The sequence below is a fragment of the Sebastes umbrosus genome, chromosome 9 (assembly GCF_015220745.1).
Source record: "Sebastes umbrosus isolate fSebUmb1 chromosome 9, fSebUmb1.pri, whole genome shotgun sequence".
Classification (NCBI taxonomy): Eukaryota; Metazoa; Chordata; class Actinopteri; order Perciformes; family Sebastidae; genus Sebastes; species Sebastes umbrosus.
In genome coordinates, this window is record NC_051277.1 from 7,040,755 (window position 1) to 7,055,347 (window position 14,593).

The 14,593-nt window shown below is 36.6% G+C and overlaps 1 protein-coding gene across 3 annotated transcripts; it reads right to left on the bottom strand.

Moving 5' to 3' along the window:
- Nucleotides 1-1,144: 1,144 nt before the first annotated feature.
- gsr (glutathione reductase) lies at nt 1,145-12,444 on the bottom strand. 3 transcript variants are annotated; one of them, XM_037780077.1, is made up of 13 exons: nt 12,281-12,444; nt 10,412-10,619; nt 8,520-8,546; nt 8,339-8,427; nt 7,088-7,157; nt 6,845-6,992; nt 6,687-6,741; nt 6,504-6,603; nt 6,159-6,413; nt 3,737-3,848; nt 3,116-3,247; nt 2,872-3,005; nt 1,145-1,769 (listed from the first exon to the last, which is right to left on the bottom strand). In XM_037780077.1, exons 1-13 carry the CDS (start codon nt 12,337-12,339, stop codon nt 1,620-1,622), a joined length of 1,539 nt encoding a protein of 512 aa, XP_037636005.1. In that variant the 5' UTR covers nt 12,340-12,444; the 3' UTR covers nt 1,145-1,619. The 3 variants fall into 3 exon arrangements, with proteins under 3 accessions (XP_037636005.1, XP_037636004.1, XP_037636006.1); XM_037780076.1 differs by lacking the exon at nt 12,281-12,444 and having other exon boundaries at nt 10,412-10,715; XM_037780078.1 differs by lacking the exon at nt 12,281-12,444 and having other exon boundaries at nt 10,420-10,698.
- Between the last annotated feature and the right edge of the window lie 2,149 nt (nt 12,445-14,593).

The following is a 14,593-nucleotide window of genomic DNA, read 5'->3' on the forward strand; positions in this document are numbered from 1 at the left end:
TTATAAATATGAAATATATGTGATATATATATATGTATGGAACACCAAAATACATGTTATCAAGAGCTCGTTATCCTTAGAACATTTTAAAAGGAAATTATCATCACATTTAATTAATGATGTCTAATTATCTTTTTATATGTTTATATATATTTTCTTTTCTTCTGTAATGTTTTTTGTATGTATTTCATTGTTTTTATTGGATTGTTTTCCACTGTTTGTTGGGTTTTTCTGCACATTTTGTGTACTTCTTGTTGTTGTTTAACTTTTGCTGTATTTTTAAAATTATTTTAGTTTAGATCTTTCTTCCTTTTTTGTTATTGTTTTTTTTTCTCCTGGGGTTGGGGGGAGGTCCTTTGTATAAGTCTGTGGCTTCTTGACCTCTCCTGACACATTTCTTGTTTTTATTTTATTGACTGGATTTTGTGCAGTTTTATATATGTGCAAATAAATAAATAGATACAAATAAATAAATCTTACTGTAGTAAAAGTACATTAGTGTTGTCCACAAAATCCCCAATAAGTACCAAAAGTAAAAATACTTACTCAAGCCACAGAATAGCCTCTGTCAGGGTAATACTATATCTATCAATTATTATTGATATATTAACATCTAAACATAATTTTATTGTTGTGTAAATGGTTGACATAGAGATTACTTTATATCATGTTGGGAAGTTTATTATATAATAATGAGTATATCATATGTTTTGTATGTAATAAAGTATCTATTAACTTTCAAAGAAATGTTTTAAAGTACAATATTATCTTTTGAACTGCATTTGAGTACAAATATAAAGTCAGGAAATGGAAACTGAAGTACAAGTACCTCAAAGTACCTTTGTGTTACTGCAGTACACTAAACAAAACATCTGGGTAGTAAATAGCAGGGTAATTATTGTGTTTTTTGTGATGAAATTGTGTGCAAGTTGTCTTAAATACAATGCTGTTATGAAACATTTTGACTTGAGCTATGAGCAGGAATGCAGCTCCCTCTGGCCAAATAAGAGAAGTACTTCATTCATTGCTCAACCCACGTCAACTGTAAACACAGACAGGGAGGGGCGCTAGTAGAGAAACACAGCAATGATTTAAAAAAAACAAAAGTCTTAGTCACAGAGTCAAGCGAGATGAATCACAACAGTTAAGAAAAAACCCTGCGTGTTTATTGAATCTTTAGAACAGTACATTAGATATGTTATGACCTTGCATTGGTAGTAAATAGGTACCGTAAGGAGCAGCAGTGTTTGTAATATATTCATCTGACAAATTACTCACAAATCAAACACATACACTAGGAAAGAGGTCTTTTTGATTTCCCATGCAATAACTTGACAACAATACCTGCAGATCCATCACTTCCATTTCACAATGATTAAAATGGAAAATTCAATCAATAATCAAGACCCACAGTACACTTTAAGGAGGCCATAACTCGGTCTTGGTCCATTTAGGTATAAATTAGAAAAGATGAAACACTGCGCACATGTAAGGTCACTTTAAGTGAGAGAAAATGGAAGTATGTAGTTTTAGAAAGCAAGTCGTCAAGCTGATGCGAGAGTGGTACAGTTACTGGTCGTATAGGGAAGCAAGGGGGGGGGGGGGAGTTTGTGTTTGTGTTAACGCATCGTGACAAACTCCTCAGACGAGGTGGGGTGAATGGCGACGGTCTTGTCAAAGTCTGCTTTGGTAGCACCCATTTTGATGGCCACAGCGAAGCCCTGCAGCATCTCATCACAGCCCAGGCCCTGCATGTGCAGACCCACCACCTGGGGAAATGAGACAATTCAGTCTTTGAAAACAGTAGATGGCGCCAGCGGTCAGCATGCCCCCCAATTTGGAGAAGCAGACGGGAGTTACTGCACAAAAGTAAAGCAATGTACTGCTGTGAACGGGGCCGGCAGCACAACATATTTTAGTCACCTCAAAAAAAGGCTCACGGAAAAAAAAATATCAATATCAGTTTAAGTGTACGCTATATTTAGAATATTTTCCCCGGTTTACCTTGCTGTCAGACAGCTGTACAGTCTATGTTTCTGACGGGGAACTCAAGCCGTTATCTAGGCTCTTGCTAAAGCAACCAGACTCCATTGAAAAAAACAAACAGTAATTTTACCTCACAGAACACAGGAGTTGCTGGTCCATCGCTGCCTCGATCAGTCAGTTTGTTTGTGTTATTGTATGACTTTGGTTAGTTTGGATTTATCAAAGTCACACAATAACACAAACAAACTAACCGATCGAGGCAGCGGTATTCCAACAACTCCCGCGTTCTGCGAGGTAAAATTAGAGTTTTTTTCAATGGAGTCTGGTAGCTTAGACGAGAGCATAGATTCGGCTTCAGTTCCCCGTCAGAAAGGGCTGTCTGACCGCAAGGTAAACCGGCGAAGATATTCTATATATAGCATACACTTGAACTGATATGGATTTTTTTAGGTGAGCTTTTCTTTTAGGTGGCTAAAATATGTTTTGCTGCCGGCCTCGTCCACAGCAGTACATTGCTCCTGTTCTGTGCGATAACTCCTGTCTGTTTCTCCAAACTGGGGGCGTGTCGACCGTCATCTACTGTAGGTAATACACGGACTATGGATAAATACCTCATAGAACCCCACTTCAAAACACCCAAACTATCCCTTTAAGTTTTTAAGAAAGGTTTTGAGGCTTTCATAATCTTACAGACTCAGAGATAAGTCTAAGTGACGTGTACCTCGAGAAACAATGACAGTAACAGTTAATGCTGTTTTTTATTAATACCAGTTTGAACTGTTGTAATAATTGAAGTGACGTAAGAAAGTAAAACAAAATAATTTCTGATCTATACAGTATTGATAATATTGTTTTCACCAACTGTAACTAACAGATGATTCCTACCTTCTCCTCCTTGCCCTCACACACCAGCTTCATGATGCACTGACTCTTCCTGCTCGTGATGGCGTGATACATCGGAGTGAAAGAAGTCTTGTAGACCTTCACATTCTCCTTTCCTCTGGATTTAATGGCCTCCTCTGTGGCAAACACAAATCAACCATTTGAATTATTGTCCTACTGAGTACTACAAAGGATGAAAAGCACTGGGCATACAGGCAATTTCTTTGATTATGAAACTCCTGCTCACCTTCTGTGAGGCCCACCGTGCCGATGGGAGGGTGGCTGAACACCACTGTGGGGATACTCGAGTAGTCCAACTTGGAGTCCTTCTTGCCCTCAAACAGTCTGTGTGCCAGCTTCCTGCCTGCAGCTATGGCAACTGCCCAGACACACAACATAACGTCAGAGAGAAACTCTACGCACCAGTAACTGTCCTTAGAAAACATTTCAGGTGCCCACAATAACACTTTATCCTAAAACCAGAAGAACAAGTACAAAGCAACGCTTCACCTATTTCAACGATGCATGGAGCACGGAAAAAGTAAACTGTCACTATGACTATGCATAGTATATGTTGTGACTACATGGAGGCTTCGCCACAGAAAATTACATATTTCTATTAGGGCTGTCAAGGGCTGATTAATCGCAAGATTGTCCATAGTTAATTGTGATTAATCGCAAATTAACAGCACATTTTTTATCTGTTCAAATAGTACCTCAAAGGGAGATTTGTCAAGAATTTAATAATTCTATCAACATGGGAATGGGGAAATATGCTGCTTTATGCAAATGTATATATATATTTATTAGGTTTTTAAGCATAAACCTCCATAATAAGATAATTGGAGTTATTATTGCGACTTCCTACCAGGTGTGAGGAGAGCTTTGCCACAAACGTCCCCTACAGCGTAGATCCCTTGTCTGCTGGTGTTCTGAAACTCATCCACAGCGATGTGGCCTCGTTCATCTGTATCCACACCCTGCAAACAGACAGAAACACAGTGATGTAATTATTATAAATTAGCTAGAACATCACACTTTAGCACTGAAGTCTTTTCTCTTACTTCCTTAGAAAGCTCTGTTTGGGATGCACCACGACTATGAGGAAAGATACTGTATGTTTCGGTCATTTCTGTTCTCTCCCACACTGACCACAAGCTGCTGAGCTGCAGACAACTTTAAAATAAGGAAGGAGCAAGAGAGCAGAAAGGTTTTGTTTCTGTCTACAGTAAGACTATAGTTGAGGCTTGGAGCATTAAATGTAAACCAGAATACACATAGGAGGGGCAACCAAATATTCACTGTTTAACATTATCATATATCAACAAATCTCTGCAAAACCTGTTAAATCAAACCGGGCGTGAATTTACCAACTAAGATGATAACGACAGAGCACATCACTTCTCCTTCTTACTTCCTTTGGTTTGTTTCACATCCTCCTTCATATTACAGGTTAGACAATAAAAAGAGAAGCCAGAATATGTGGTATTGGGTACAAATGTCTTTTAAACTTTCCTTTCAATGGACAATCTGATGGCCCACTTCCCTACGCTACTGTATGTTGAAGTACCTCAAATAGAAGAAAGACATAACTACGGCAGCAACTAACGATTATTTGCATTGTCGATTAATCTGTTGATAATTTTCTTGATTAATTGATCAGTTGTTTGGTCTATAAAATGTTGATCAGTGTTTCCCAAAGCCCAAGATGACGTCCTCAAATGTCTTGTTTTGTCTACAACTCAAAGATATTCAGTTTACTGTCATAGAGGAGTAAAGAAACCTGAAAATATTCACATTTAAGAAGCTGGAATCAGAGAATTTTGACTTTTTTTTTCTTAAAGGTCCCATATCATGCTCATTTTCCGCTTCATACTTGTATTTTGTGCTTCTACTAGAACATTTTTACATGCTATAATGTTAAAAAAACAACCTTGAATTCCCTCATACTGTCTGCCTGAATATGCCTGTATTTTCCCTCTGTCGGAAACGCTGTTTAAGTGCATTTCAATGGAATTGCGTTGCTAGGCAAAAGCTTGGGTCCATGTTTACTTCCTGTCAGCTGATGTCATTCACATACACTTATGTAGCACTTAAACCTGCTTCATAATAAAAAAGGCATGATATCTTACTTTTTTACAATATGGGACCTTTAAAAAATGACTCAAACCGATTATATGATTATCAACATAGTTGAAAATTAATTTAATAGTTGACAACTAATCAATTAATTGATTAATCATTGCAGCTCAAGACTTAACTACCCCTTTAATCGTTATTAATATGCCTGTTAACTCTGAGCTAACAAGCATTTCACTCCTCACCTCTAACAAACAACAATACAAAGACTGCCAAGTGACTGTTGTCTCGTCTAGCTCCTGGATTATCCCTAATGATTTAAGGTGATCCCATGCCTGGTTTATTTTAGGCTCTTTTTATATAAAGGTGAGATACGATTTTTCCAAATAAAATACACCTATTTCTGTCAAATTTTCTGATCTTTTGGTAAAACATGCATGGCTCACCATTACTCCCTTTTCAGCTTTACAATCAAAAAAGTCTCTGCCATCCTTAGAAAATAGTACTTAGTTAGCTTGTAAAAATCGATCACGTAGCAACACCTGGCTTCTCCTCTCCGACACCCCTCGTGTCGCTGTAGCGTTAATGATATGCAAGGTCCCTACTGGAAACTGACACGACTGATTTCTTAGGTATGTTATGAATGAAAACCTGACTGTCTGACTCCGTGTTTTGTAGATCGACATTGGTACACTGCAGCTCCAAGGTGGAAATGCTCAGCCATTGGCGTTGACTGTTTATTTCACTCATAATATGTCCTGTTGCATATTAAAAAAAAAACACCATATGGACATACTATCAAAGTGAAAATAACTGGATTTTCAGAGATCCAATAGTGTGTTATTGGATGTAGTTCCTTCACAAAGCTGTATGTAAAGAAAACAAATACGTCTTCTGCTATAATCTACGAGGACAGTTAAGCAGCCAGGATGACACCAGGAAAACTGCACGGAGCCAAACACTAATTACAGTAATTCCCTTTGCAGACAGACAGCGGTGATAAGCTGTAGTCATCTGTTTTAAATGCACCATTACAATTTTAGTGATGGGTGTTCGGCACTCTTTACAGCTGCAAAATGAATCGCCTCAATAAGGAGAAAAAAGATGTTCAACTATTTTGTTTGTCTGAGAACATCTGACTCAGCTTAGATGTTGTTTATCTCCACGTTTCAGCATCCGGTTTACAGTAAACATCACAAGCAGCCCGTTACCATCTCGCCGATGTTCAGTCCAGAAGTGTTGGGCTGCCTGCCGATGGCCCAGAGGAGGCAGTCCACTTCCTGGATTTTGCTGATCTTCTCCTCGTCGTTCTTCTTCTCCGGGTCTTTGGTGACGAGTGTCACCTCCAGCCCCCGGTCCGTTTTACACACCGAAGTCACCTGAGAGTTCTTCCACAGATCCACACCAGAGTTGTGCAGCTCTTTGGTGCAGTTTGTGCTTATGAAGCTGTCAAAGTTCCTCAAAACCTACACAGAGAATATACATGTATTTTCATTATTGCACACTTTTGAAAATCATAATTTGGTATTTAGTTGTGATTTTTATGGGTTTCTTACTCCCGTCTGTCGAATAATGAGGGATGTTTTGGAGCCCAGGGTGGAGAGGATGCCTGCCATCTCCACTGCAATATAACCGGCACCCACAATCACAGTGCGCCTGTTGAGAAAACAAAACTTTTAATTATGGACACAAACTTTATACATGGTATAAACACTAAAGATGTTATACGATAAACTTACTTTGGCAGAGATTCAAGTTCAAAAAAGCCATCGCTGGTAATGCCATAATTTGCCCCTGAAATGATCAATTTTGTAATTTTATAAAGGCTGTCTGATTTGATTAATGGATTAAATAAAACAAACTTTTCCAAGTAAAATATAAGTGCATAATATCGTACCTGGAACTTCAGAATCAGTCAAAACAGTAGGCTGCCCTCCAGTAGAGATGAGGATGTGAGGCGCTGTGTATTTTCTTCCATTGACCTCCACAGTCGGCTCACGATCATTTGTAAACGTGGCGTGACCTTGAATAGTTTGGATTTTAGCCTGAAATGGATCAGATGTCATTATTTTTCCCTGCAATAACTTTCTTCTTTGGCAGACACACTGATATAATAAAGATGATATAAATATGAACTTACTTTGTCAAGATTGTTGCGATAAATGCGATTTAGGTGACTAACATAAGCATCCCTTTTGGCCTTGAGAGCTCTGCAAACACAGGAAATTATATGAAAGCAAGATAAGAGGTTGTTTGTTTGCTTTACCCATATTTACTCAAGGAAGGCTTGAACACACACTTAAATAAATGCTCCACAAGGCAGCCTTTCAGAAGACTGAATTAGGGATGTCAATGGATTAAAATATTTAATCGTGATTAATCGCATGATTGTCCATAGTTAATCACGATTAATCGCAAATTAATCACACATTTTTATCTGTTAAAAGGAAGATTTGTCAAGTATTTAATACTCTTATCAGAATGGGAGTGGGCAAATATGCTGCTTTATGCAATTATATGTATATATTTATAATTGGAAATCAATTAACAACAAAAACAATAACAAGTATTGTCCAGAAATTCCCACAGGTTCTGTATTTAGCATAAATAAATATGCTTAAATCACAACATGGCAAACTGCAGCCCAACAGGCAACAACAGCTGTCAGTGTGTCAGTGTGCTGACTTGACTATGACTTGCCCCCAAACTGCATGTGATTATCATAAAGTGGGCATGTCTGTAAAGGGGAGACTCGTGGGTACCCATAGAACCCATTTACATTCACATATCTTGAGGTCAGAGATTAAGGGGACCCCTAAGAAAATGGCCATGCCAGGTATTTTCACTCTAGCTTGTTGCAAGTTGCGTTAATGCTTTTAAAGAATTAGTGCCGTTAAAACGAATTTGCTTTGACAGCAACACAAACAGCCTACTATAGAGTAGAAACAGTTTTGACATAGTGTCAAAAAACATTGAAACATTAGAAAAGATGAGTTATTATATGCAAAGATTGAATTAGATTGCACACATTTCCTGCATATTTGAATATCTACTTTTTATATAATGTACTGACAGTTGGACACAGTTTTACATAAACTCATGCAGGGGCCTTAAATGACCTCCCAGCCATGCTTTGAATCCCTGACTCATGTTTCCTGGTGTGGCAGGCGGCCACTCCTTCCAGTGGCTTATCTTTAACTATCACTGTGACTTAGCCGTGTTGTTCACAGAGACACAGTTGAGGGCTGAAGTGAAGCAACAAGAGACGTGGCAGACGGGGAAGTAGTGCTCTGAAATGGACACCTCTTTGTTCCAGGAACAACTATAACAGGTTTCAAAAGAGCTCATTGCAGTTGCACAAAAAAAGTGAGTAAAAGGGGATGTAACTTACTCCCAACTGAAACGAACATTTCCAACGTCAAAGCCGTAATCACCATGATCGTGGAGATACTCGGCGTGAACCGCTGCATTCCACATAACCTGTGAAGACAGCAGGATTAGAGATCTAGAGATCATTATGTCTCCGAGTTAAAACTCGGCCTATTACAACAAGAATAGAAAGAAAATTGTACCTTCTTTGGGACACAGCCAACATTGACCTGAAAAAACATTCAAACAGAGCAAATTAGTCCAACGTAAGCTTGATGAAATACATCCAAGCACATACTAAGTTAAGGCAAAAACATTGTTTTTCATGCACTGGTCAATTTTGAGGACTATTTTGCTTCCATAACATGTCTTCTTTCAGACTAGTGGAACGAAATCATCCAAAATACACATTTAGATATTCATTTTACTACTTTGTATATTTGTTCCTGTAGATTTCTCCTAAATTTAGATAATGCCTCATTTGCATTTTTAACCATAACATCTCAGAAAACTCATGATATGATGCCACTACTACTGGAAGTCAGTAAATGATAAAATGAATATGATCTTTATATAAAGTTTTATTGTCAGCCAAAAAGGCAGCTAACATCTGCCAATAAAAAGGTTCATAAATTTGATTTGGCTGGATTCTAACCATCCTTCAATCACTTGTTATGTGGTTTGTATGTACAACATGATGCTATGATAATGAGCTTATTTCCTTACTTATTACCAGTTGGACTAACTGTGTTGTGCAATTAGGATGTGGTTTTAGTGGTTTGTGTCACAACCACTGCAGCAATACATTTTCTCATCATCTGTTATCATCTCATTAGTTAGATCAACTGACTGGGTAAACACAATAATACTAATTAACGCCTACATGCAAGATGTAATGCCTTCCACTTGAATTCCAAAAATACTGTTAAAATGGCCACCAAATGACCAACTCTGGAGTTATTAAACAATAAACTTCAGATAGGTACTTTTGTATTTAAATTTCTTAACAATTCACTACCCACTTCCTTATTTGATTTACTATTATTATTATTTTTTTTTCCTTCCTGTCTTTTTTATCTCTAGTATTTCTTGTTCAGAAATAGTATTTCTTTTAAATATCTAAAAAAAATAACACAGCTGTTTTTTATGTCAATGTTAGTTGGGTTCCTTTTACAAGCCCTCGGGGGATATTTTCAACCCACCTGTGCATTTATTTATGTTATTGTACATCTTTTCTTTTGTTTTATTTTATCATAGGCACAAATAAAGAGACTAAAGCAACTTCCTCATATTGAAGCTCTTGTGCACACCAGTCTGAAAGCTTATATGTCTATCTTTAATTAATAGATGAGGGGTGATAGTTGATAGGGTTAACCCAGTTTAATTTAAATGTTATATTCTTGTCTGTGCCGTGTTATACAGTGTATGTTAGCTTCAGTATTTCAGAGATATATATTTTCAACCCACCTGTGCATTTCTTTATGTTATTGTACAACTCTTCTTTTGTTTTTGTTTTTTTATAGGCACAAATAAAGAAACTAAAGCAACTTCCTCATATTGAAGCCCTTGTGCACACCAGTCTGAAAGCTTATATGTCTATGGCAATCTCTTGTTTTAAACTTCATTATTGTTGACTTTTTGTACACAAGTCTTATATTCAACATTTTATTTTGGCCTATGTTTTTACGTTTTTATTCTGTATTGTTTTTATCTTGATGTTTACTCTATTTTGTTTATTATTATTATTATTATTATTATTATTATTATTATTATTATTATTTATTTTATTTTATTTTTAATGTAAAGCACTTTGTAACTATGTTGGAAAGGTGCTATACAAATGAAGTTTATTATTATTATTATTTAGAAATTATAGATGAGGATTGATAGTTGCTAGGCTACCAGGTTTAATCCAGTTTAATGTAAATGTTAAGACCTTGTCTGTGCTATACAGTGTCTGTCAGCTCCAGTATGTCAGAGCTCTACAGTGTTTGTTAAACACAAAAGCAGTCCGGAGGTTTCGCAGTGAACCTGGCAACCAGCATGTGACATGTGATATAATAATAATGACAGTGTTATTTGTATTTTTACTCACGCAGGTACCTCCGAGTCTGTGGCTCTCGATCACGGCGGTGGTCGCTCCGAGCTCCGACGCCCTCCGAGCTCCGGCCAGACCTCCGGACCCACCGCCGATCACCAGGAAGTCGAAGCGGGTCGTCTCTGCTGCTGCTGCCGGGTCTGGGGCCGCTGCCGCCGGGTCTGAGGAGGCCATGCTGCGGCTGCTGCTGCGGGTGATAATAACTCTGCGAAAGGACGAGAAGAGTGTGTTCCTGAGTGTGAACCAGCAGCAGGCAGCTCTCGTCATTAATATTGTTTCCATAACCAGGAAGCTGTGATGGACCGACCGGTGATGGTGATGGGAGGGTCAACAGAGAGCCTCCGGTCAGCTGCGTCATTATGAACTACAACAATGGTTGTTTTAACAATAGTTAACCTCACATGAGCTGTAGGGGGTTACAATAACAGCTGAGATAATGCTGCTATACAACTATACAATTATATTCAAGAAAACATCATGACGATGGTTTGAAATAGTTGTCATGGAGACACTGTTATTACTACTGCGGTCAAACCAGCCTCCACGTCGTTTTGCGGTGCGTGTTTATCACAGACATTACGGTAAGGAACTGACTTCAAAATAAAAGCACGGTTCTGATGAACGTGATGAGCCTTCAAAATAAAAGCACCGTTCTGATGAACGTGATAGGCCTTCAAAATAAAAGCACCATTACGATGAACGTGATAGGCCTTCAAAATAAAAGCACCGTTCTGATGAACGCGATAGGCCTTCAAAATAAAAGCACAGTTCTGATGAACGCGATAGGCCTTCAAAATAAAAGCAGCGTGATAGGCCTTCAAAATAAAAGCACGGTTCTGATGAACGTGATAGACCTTCAAAATAAAAGCACCGTTCTGATGAACGTGAAAGGCCTTCGAAATAAAAGCACGGTTCTGATGAACGTGATAGGCATTCAAAATAAAAGCACCGTTGTGATAAACGTGATAGGCCTTCGGAGTAAAAGCACCGTTCTGATGAACGTGATAGGCCTTTAAAATAAAAGCGAGGTTATGATGAACGTGATAGGCCTTCAAAATAAAAGCACGGTTCTGATGACCGTGATAACTGTGCTTTTATTTTGAAGGCCTATCACGTTTATCATAACGGTGCTTTTATTTCCGTTTCAGCACCATTATGATGAACATGCTAGGCCTTCAAAATAAAAGCACTGTTCTGATGAACGTGATAGGCCTTCAAAATAAAAGCATGTTTCTGATGAACGTGATAGGCCTTCAAAATAAAAGCACCGTTATGATGAACGTGATAGGCCTTCAAAATAAAAGCACCATTACAATGAACGTGATAGGCCTTCAAAATAAAAGCACCGTTATGATGAACGTGATAGGCCTTCAAAATAAAGGCACCGTTATGATGAATTCAGATTCATTCAAGAGGTCAGTCAGTCTGTCAATAATAAATAAATGAATGAATGAACAATAATAATAATTAATAATAATGTAATTTAGTATTTCATATGTATTCATTTTAAATGTTTAATTATTCATTCATTCATTTATTTATTATCGACAGACTGACGGACCTTTTGAATGAATCCGAATGGTCCATCAAGTTCATCATAACGGTGCTTTTATTTTGAAGGCCTATCACGTTCATCAGAACCGTGCTTTTATTTTGAAGATAGATAGATAGTAACTTTATTGGTCCCGAGGGAAATTCAAGTTTCCAGCATCACAGTTCCATAGTGCAAAACATGTTAGTAAAAAGGCAGTAAAAGTTAGTAGTACAAAGTACAAAGTCAGTTCCTACTCGCTCTTACCGTAATGTCTAGGACAAACACGTACCGCTAAACAACGTGGAGGCTGACTTGACCACAGTATTACTCACCTTGGTGACACCAGTGACACTGAAGTAGGAAGCAGTCTGCAGATTCTTATAAACACCATGTTGTTTTTATTCGTATAAGCGCATTTTAATGAGACTTTAAACCCAGCGTGCTGTTGTTTACCTCTCTGCTCAGACCCTAACTACACTGGGATGACGTTAAATACAAACAGCTTTAAACACTTCCTGTGTCACCGGGTCAACTCACTGAACGGACCAATTACAATTCATTTACATTTCATTTATTCTACTTTATTGTCATACAGACGTCTACAACATAAATTAAGTAGATTGTATTTAGGATCAAATATATGTATATAAATATATATTATATATTATATAAATATAATAATAATAATTATTATAATAATATATATAATATTATATTATATATAATAATATATACATTATTATTATTATAATAATATATATTATTATCGATATATTTATTATATATTTATTATATCTTCAACTGTGCAATACTGACTTAACAGTGCAATAATTTAATGCAATAACTCAGCTGTGGGATTATCTCGTCTACACTGGCATTAACAGTGCATCTATTTATACAGAACATTATTATCTTATTTTTTATTATTATTAACAATATTCTTGCATTTTTTTTATTAATGCATGCATTTATATTATTTGTATATAAGTTATTTTTCAGCAGTATTATTTGCCCTAGTCGTTATATATATATTTCTTATTTATATTTTCTTATTAATTCTCTATTTTATTTATTTATATCTATATTTATAGTCGGGGTTTAAAGTTAATATTGGGATGATAGTTGTCATGTTTAAGGGTGTGGATAACGTGGATGCTCAATCAAACGTCAGCCTACGTGTTTTTTGTAGCGGATTTATAAACTACCGTAAACAATCCCGTAGTAGTCTGACAGTATAACGGAGGTTTGCGTAGTGTCTCTTCCTGAATGGCGGCTCCGCTCCGCTGCACCGCCTCTCTCCAACTGTCAAGAACAATGTTATGAAACGATAACTTCCGGTTACAACTTTCAAAATAATACTCTCATTAGAATCAGATTATTGCTAAATATGAATGAATGAATGACTTTATTTCGAAATCATTCACATAATACTAGACAGGTTAATCATCTTCACCTGCCTTTTTACAAAACAAAACATGGCCAGTACTCCCGCAGATATCGTGGTGTACAAATATGGAACACCAAAATACATGTTATCAAGAGCTCGTTATCCTTAGAACATTTTAAAAGGAAATTATCATCACATTTAATTCATGATGTCTAATTATCTTTTGATATGTTTAGATATATTTTCTTTTCTTCTGTACAGTTTTTTTTATGTATTTCAATGTTTTTATTAGATAGTTTTCCACTGTTTGGTTAGGGGTTTTCTCCACATTTTGTGTACTTCTTGTTGTTGTTTAACTTTTGTTGTATTTTTAAAATTATGTTAGTTTAGATCTTTCTTTCTTTTTTGTTATTGTTTTTTTCTCTCCTGGGGTTGGGGGGAGGTTCTTTGTATAAGCCTGTGGCTTCTTGACCTCTCCTGACACATTTCTTGTTTGTTTTTTTCATTCACTGGATTTTGTGCAGTTTTATATGTGTGCAAATAAATAATAAAAAAAAAAAGAACATAAAAATAAATAAAAACAGATACAAAATACTAACAAACAAAACAATAGTAATAGTGTCCGAAAACAAGTAGGTAGAAGTAAAACTTTTTTTTTTATTTTCCTACCCCTTTCTCACTTCTCTTCTATTAACTCATATATCGTAGAATGATAATATAATATAATATAATATAATATAATATATAAACTATCCCAGATTTATTTACATCCCAAATGAAATATATGAACAGCATCCCAGGTTTATTTACAACCCACATATCCATCCGGAGTTAAAAAGTTGATATAAACCAACCCTTATCACAACTCTTCATCAACCATATCCCTCCCAAAATTATCTTTTTTGTATAGCTTGTTAAATTGATTTATATTTGTGGGTAGTAGGTTTTCACATACTGAAATCTGCTGTGGTGTATTGGTGCATAAACATAGTAGAGGAAATTAAATTAAAAATAAAAGTAAGTATAATAAAAAGTAAGTAATATTTAAAAATGAGGGCTGTCAAAGTTAAAGTGATAATAACTCATTAACGCAAATTAATTTGAACGCCAATAATTTCCTTAAAGTGGCAGTAGGCAGTATATTTTTGGCATCATTGGCGCAACCCCGTCCACCGTCAGGGACCTCCAGAGCAGGTCAGCAGGGTCAGCTCTGCAGGGTCAACTAGGTTATTGTTTCATATTGTACTTATTGATTTGA